The 7,673-nt window shown below is 36.1% G+C and overlaps 1 protein-coding gene across 1 annotated transcript; it reads left to right on the top strand.

Annotated features, from left to right (window-relative positions):
- Nucleotides 1–3,837: 3,837 nt before the first annotated feature.
- On the top strand, nucleotides 3,838–5,425 carry LOC125656755 (type-2 histone deacetylase 2-like). Its single transcript, XM_056143157.1, has 3 exons — nucleotides 3,838–3,984; nucleotides 4,115–4,171; nucleotides 4,296–5,425. Exons 1-3 carry the CDS (start codon nucleotides 3,859–3,861, stop codon nucleotides 4,680–4,682), a joined length of 570 nt encoding a protein of 189 aa, XP_055999132.1. The 5' UTR covers nucleotides 3,838–3,858; the 3' UTR covers nucleotides 4,683–5,425.
- Nucleotides 5,426–7,673: the final 2,248 nt, after the last annotated feature.

The raw sequence follows: 7,673 nt of genomic DNA, 5'->3' as shown, positions 1-7,673 counted from the left end.
ATCGTTATGAAACACGTCAGACAGCATTCGACCCAATGATAGATTGTATTGGCAAACTAGATCGTTATAACTACCCTAAAATTTGCGAAATGCTGCCTTTAGGAAAGATGGCTCCTGAGCTTTTGAGTACAACTGCGCAGGATGCTACAACTATGTATTCACTGGTTCAATACTGATTCCATTGGTGCAAATATATCACACATCTATTGCTGAACCCTATCTAGTTGAAAAATTTTGTGTCAATTCAAATTTTGAAAGGGTGTGACAGGGACTATATTTTGTGGCGGAAGGATTCACTAATCAAAAAATTCTAATTCTGCATGATATTACAGTTTCTGTTTCATTCAATGTATCGTCTATTTTTATGCCCCTATACGTGTATTTCAGTTTTATAATTTATGGAACAGGTAGGTGAGACTTGGAACTAGGTCAAATATTTTTATTTATTAACTTGGTTGATACATTTTTCCAAACAGTACACCGATTCTTTAAAAAGATTTAATTCATTTATTCGAAATTTTGTATAAAAAAATCAGTATTTTCGCCATTAATTCAAAATTTTTATCTCCAACCCCCACTTTTTTAAGTTGCATTCTAAATTGGAAGACAGACCTTGAAAATTATGTAAAATTTTAGAAATTGACATTACTCCCAATATGTCATTTTAATTTTGATATCATGAAGTTTTTTGTATCTCGAGTGCTTAAAGGTCATTATTTATTTCCTTTACTAGTATTAATTTCTTTCTTCATCTGTAGTGTTAGAGGACATGATTATGTACCTATTTTATGTAATGATTGATTTGTGTTGCTTATGTTGTGTTGACACTAACAGAAAAATCAAGTTTAATTGAAAAAAATTTAAGTGCAAAAAGGTCATGTTTAGAACACTATGGGTCAATAACAAACGTTGCGACCCCAGTTTTTCTTTTTAATTTCCTAATTCTCCTTCAATGTAGAAATCAAAAATACACTTCCCAAAAATTGACATTACTCCAAATGTCAGGTGCGAACCTCTTTAAACGAAACTATTGAAACCCCTGTACCATCAAATTGTTTGCCAGTAGCTTGTTTCAATTTAAAACTGAGCATACGGAGAACAAGCTCTTGCGTATCGAATCAGTTAAGAGATATAAACTCAATAAGCAGGTGATAATGGAATATTGCTACATAAATATGGGAAGTTGACTATGGAAAAGCTGAAATCATCCTGTTTGTCATACAGTTGAGTTGTCAGTTGGCCGTTAGTGTCTACTTTCAATAAAATGTCTAAGTACGAAGCAGAAGTGGACAACTCTGTGGTGTCTTTTATTTCGAACTCACATGGATATATCGAATGGACATATGAATGAAAGTTATTATTGTTAATAGATAAAACGTAGTCGATATATCTAAATGTCGAATTGAAGGCCACAACGAGAGATTTTTTCTTCTCACATAGAAGTTTTTGACTAAATTCTGCTTCATATGAATATAAAAACGGGTCAGCTAACAAATGTATATGATATCAATAAATATAACATAACTACTACACGCAATTATTCAAAAATTGTTCTTAAATTCATTTGAATCGAATTAAAGATATCGTTTATTTTATTCATGTGCGCAACAATTTAAACACGCATTATAAAAAGGGGTACCTGTAAAGTGCGAAACGAAATCGAAACGAAACGAAACGAAATCTACCGAAACGAAACGAAATCTACCGAAACGAAACGAAACCCACCGAAACGAAACGAATCCCACCGAAACGAAACGAAACAGATTGTATAACTGAACTCTTTTAATTATAATTAAAAATAGTATCTTAGGCCCCTGTGAAAGTTACATATAAATAAAATTCGCCTCCCCTTTGATGTAGGATTTCGGCTTGATTTCGGGCGTTATAGGATTTGATCACGGGACCAACTTCATGTCATATCCCAACAACATTCAAAAATGATATCTTATTTCTTAATTAAATCATATTTATCTGGGAGAAAACAAACTGTAACTGTAAACAACACAAGATCTGGAGTATGCAATGGTATATGTGGGGTGAACCAAGGTAGTTTACTGGGGCCTATTCTATTCTTAGTGTATGTGAATTATCAATCTCAGTGCAAGTCTTGGACGTGAAGGTAAAGTTCTGTTGAATGCAGATGACAGTCATAGTATCCTCTCATTCTAATGCAAAATTATAGTTAAGATGTTGTCATCTATGCTAGAGAGCTGTCAACATTGGTTGGTAGGCAGCACACTGTCACCTGTTCTGAAGAAAAACTTTGTTTGAACAACAAGCTTCAATCTCTTTCTCCAAAGAATATAGTAGTATCAAAATAGATTGTAAATATACATGTATATCAAATATTAAGGACTTTTTGTGGATAATTTCTTGTCTGGAGAACAAATTGTTGAAGGTATTCTCAAAGAAGCAAATCAATTGAAATTCTTATATGGGCATAGATCATGCCTGTCGCTACTATCTAAAAAATAATTTTGTAATGCTTTAATTTAGTACCATATTGACTAAGCATGTTCATCCTGTTACAATATTGACAAAAACAAGCTGAAGAGCAAACTGTTAATCCTTCAAAATAAGGTCAGATTTATTCTAATAGATTTATATCCCAGAACAGTGGGAGATCCAGAAGGGGGTGGGGGTCCAAGGGTCAGAACCTACCCACCCCTTGGTCAGAAAATTTTGCTAGAAAAGGGCTAAAAATAACATATTTTGAGGGTGGACCTCCCACTGAAAACCAAAATTAATGGTAGAACATGCCTTCCCTTTTTCAACAATTCCTGGATCCGGCCCTGCAGAAGTAGCATTAGTGCTAAAGATTTTTTTAATTGACTTTCTGAATATTACGTAAGGGTTAATGTACGAGTATCGCTCCATTCCTTAAATGTAATGGACCGAGGCCCCGAAGACCCACTTAAAATCCACTGTAAACATTAATAAAAACTAAATTTTAATTCAATTTTAATCATGTCTTACGTTTTTCATTCTTTTGTTGCATGCATTTATATCTACTTGTATAAAGGTTGACCTACTTTCCGAACTCTCCATTCCTGAAAAATAATGGAGTGTTCGAACAAAAGAATGACGTCATAGGTGGATTTTAATAGTATAGCAAATCAACTGACATCATCATGTCTTTATGAATAATGTCCTGAGTATTTCAAGATTAATTTGAGAAGAAACTGTTCAACTAGACACATCTAACCAGAGAAGAAAATTTAATTTCTTTGCATCAAGGTTTGAGAAATTTTTTTGTAATGCCATCAAGGGTTGGAACTCTACTCCTCATCAAATAGAATGTACAGTTGTATAAGCAACAAAATTTCATTTATATCGGAGATAAAAAGAACATCTACTCGGTGAAATAATTAAATGGCAGATACTAACGACTTTTTGTGTTATTGACATCGATTTAATCCGTGTGTGTTGGAAGTTTTTGTATTCAAGAAATTTATCACTAATTAGCAGTGTTGTTGCTACCTTAACCCATTGGAAATTCATGGACAATCATTGACATAGGTAAAGATATTTAAACGTCATAAAGTTAAAACAATGTTCCATTTCTTTACCGTATGTAAAACACACGATGTATCGTGCAGTTATTTTTTTAATATGTCTTGTTTTAAATGTGATATTTTTGTGTATAAGCCAATTCCTGAGTACATAAACAATCATCACGTACTTCACCTAAAACTGGCGACGTACCATACCGCAACATACTGCAACATACCGCAACATACTGCAACATACCGCAAAGGGGGGGGGGGGGGTCTCCACTGGACAGTAACACAACATACAAATAAGCAATATACAGCCCCGATGAACTGATGGACAGAGGGTTTTATTTTATATTCAGGGATGCTGACATTCCTCGGGATTGACGTAGACAAGGAAGTTTACCCCTGGATGGTAGTGGTCGTGTTGCCCATTAACTCGGCTCTAAATCCTATCCTGTACACTCTGACGTCAGTCCTCAGGAATAAGGTTTGGAGCCATTGATAACCCAGGATTCAATGTACACTGAAATAAGAAGGACATTTCGTCGTTATGCTTTTACGTCGTGAACTTGAAAATACACATGTCAATCAAAAACAAAAACTTTTTTATATTGTAGAACCAAAAGGAAGCAGTGCAAGTCATGCAACTGAAAACGCAACTGGCTATGTTGAAGGTAAAACCAACAATCTATGTCTATAACTATATTCGAAAAATGAAAGTTTTCCTCCGTATCTTTTTCTTTTTAAGTATTTATCATTATTATATCTGGGGTTTTTTTCCTCGAACTTCTATGATAGGCGAGAGTCGAATATAAAGGTGCGATTAGTACAAGTACGGACACGGATACCGTCCTAGATCGAATCAGTGAAAATGATCACCCGGAAGTTAACTCGAGAAATCAAAGTAACAATCCGGAAGTTAACTCGAGCAGTCAAAGCAACAATCCGGAAGTTAACTCGAGCAGTCAAAGCAACAATCCAGAAGTTAACTCGATCAGTCAAAGCAACAATCCGGAAGTTAACTCGATCAGTCAAAGTAATCATCCAGAAATAAACTCAAGCAGTCAAGATGATCATCAGGAAGTTAACTCGAGCAGTCAAGATGATCATCAGGAAGTTAACTCGAGCAGTCATCCGGACGTTGAATTGAGCAGTCTAAAGTATCCTCCAGACGTTGAATCGTGACAGTAAAAATAATCATCTAGACGACGACTTGAAGACAGAACACGATATGTGCACGACCCACCCCCCCACCCCACCCCCAGAAAGCAGCAGAAGCTCTTGAATGTATTTTTTTCTCATTAGTATTTTGTTCTGTACTACTATTGTCACGATGTAAGTTTACGCTGATTTAAGGAATTTCTTTTATCTTGGCATCAAATTTATTGAAACTGAAGCGTAACAGACCGGGAAGACCTCACGTGTTATTTACGTTTGAGGTATAAATATTACGCACTGATAGTCATGCACATGAAAAAAAAAATGTTGAAAACCATGCACATACATGCATTTTGACTTAAGATATCCGACCCATAACCACCCCCACCCCCATTTTTTCCCAAGAATTAATTGTTACGTATTACAAAACTTGGTATAAAATGGAAGATAATTAACATACACAGTGATTCACCATAAGAATTTTCAAAATTGACAAGACATATAAGAAATATCTGTAGGCTAATAGAGATTAACATTAATCCCTATGAGAAAAACACATTTCTGACATATAAAGTCATTTAGAATATAATTTCCAAAGAAAGCTCATAATGAAAATATTCTCATTACCACGGTCTTTCAAATTATGCAAAGAAAAGTAAACATCACCAAAGAAATTAGGAAAAAATATATATTTTTCTACAGGTCTACGATCCCGTGGGGATCCGGGTTAGAATACATCCTCAGTACCCCTTGTTTGTCGTACGAGGCGACTAAATGGGGCGGTCCTTCGGATGAGACCGCAAAAACCGAGATCCCGTGTCACAGCAGGTGTGGCACGATAAAGATCCCTCCCTGCTCAAAGGCCATAGGCGCCGAGCATAGGCCCAAATTTTGCAGCCCTTAACCCAAGGATACTTTGAGTCAAGTTTGGTTGAAATTGACCCAGTGGTTCTGGAGAAGAAGATGAAAATGTGAAAAGTTTACAAGGCCGACGACGACAAACAAACAGATGAATTTTGATCAGAAAAGCTCACTTGAGCCTTCGGCTCAGGTGAGCTAAAAAAAAACAACAACCGGTGGCTGTCAAGCCATTGTGCATAGAATTCAGACATTGTGGCACTACATGCGAACATAAGCTGGAACACAATAATTTCATGTGAACACGGTTACTACTTGTATGTATGTTTATGTATGTACATAATGTTCATATATTTGTTTTGATATGTACATGTATATATTGTACACCTGGTGTAGATTTTAGTCAGATTATTTAATGTATTTGTTTTACCATTTATATATTGTATGTTTGTATATCATACATGTACAGCCGGTGTGAACTTTAGTCAGAATATTTAATGTATTTGTTTTACCATTTATATATTGTATGTTTGTATATTACACATGTACAGCTGGTGTAAACTTCAGTCAGATTATTTAATGTATGTTCATTAAAAGACATTCCAGTGGAGTAGATCGTTTCATTTTCCCCTGGTAAGATGGATGTATATATACCGTGGAATCAATAGAATTCGTGGTGGCTCAATTTTCGTGGAATTCGTGGGTACCCCTCACCCACGAATTTACATCCTTAACGAATAAAGACAACTAGTATACAAGAATCTTACAAATATAAAAATCCACGAAAATTGACCCCCACGAATTTAAATGACACTACAGTATGGAATTTTGAAGCCTCGATTTTGAACAAGTTATTTACCATATCTGAACAATATACACGTATGCTATAAAATGTTTGTAATGTAGCGTAAGTCAGGGACGTCCTAATGGTGACAATTATTGTAGAATTCTGTATACATGTCTGTAACAGAGACAATAAGACGTGCTGAGAATCGAACCCGGGACCTCTGGCACAGCAGCCCAGTGTTCTCAAGCTAAAGGGTTGACCCATTAGCCGGAGATAGCAAGAATGGAGAGAGAGAAAGAGAGAGAGAGAGAGAGAGAGAGAGAGAGAGAGAGAGAGAGAGAGAGAGAGAGAGAGACAGAACCAGAGTGAGAGAAAGAGCTCCAGAGAAAGTGAGAGATATAAAGAGAGAGATCAGATCCAGAGAGAGAGAGAGAGAGAGACAGAGAGAGAGAGAGAGTCCTTGCTCTCCCAACGACATCACAAAGTATTACACACTTATTAGTTTAAATGAGGGAATTAAAACGTTTCTGAAGCTTAATTTTCAACATTATTTTTTCGCACTGTTTTACATTGGAGTGAATCATCTTACATTAACCGAGAGAATTCCAGAAGGTAAAGTTGGTCGTAAGTCGCAAGTTCTTTTGTAAAATGCACTCCAGGTTTCATCGTGGGCCCCAAATTTAACAGACAAGTGGAGTCTCGGTATTGACCTATGGTCGCGGGTTCAATCCTCACCAAAGACACACCCGACTCTGTTACTGGAGATTTCAAAGGCGACGGAAATCTTTTTACTAAACTTGTAAAATTTTACGTAAAATGCAGCTTTAGAATTTTTGGCACAAGAAAAAAAGTCGTATTACAAATACAAACTGTTAAAAGGAAAAAACTTTGAAAACCTGTCATGACTGCAATGGAAAATGGGGGGGGGGGGGGGGGTCTCAATGACTTCTGGACAAATTTTTTACCCATCTACTGTTCAACAAAGACAAACAACATTTTTATATACTCTATGATATCTTTCTCTATTATCTGTCACACTATAAGTATTGTTCCAGTTAGTTTTCAATCAGGACAGGAACACAGCATTTTTGGTTGTTGTTCTTTTTTTTAAACTCCACAGCTTTCAAAACTAATTCTGTCTCAAATCCAAATTCGTTAGAGCATACAAATTCCACAATTGTCTTTTTAATTCACTGGCTTTTCAAAATTTCCCCGACCCAATACTCTGTGGAATTCCATGGAATATATGTTTTCCATGGGGTTTTTCTTGTGTGTGTGTGTGGGGGGGGGGGGGGGGGGGGGGGGGGGGGGGGGGTTCCAAGTGCAAAAGCGCTTTATATTATCATATGAATGTGAACAAATTTTGATTGAGA

Source organism: Ostrea edulis, chromosome 7, assembly GCF_947568905.1.
Source record: "Ostrea edulis chromosome 7, xbOstEdul1.1, whole genome shotgun sequence".
NCBI lineage: Eukaryota > Metazoa > Mollusca > Bivalvia > Ostreida > Ostreidae > Ostrea > Ostrea edulis.
The sequence above is the reverse complement of the archived record's forward strand: the minus strand, read 5'-3'. Positions and strand labels throughout refer to the sequence as shown.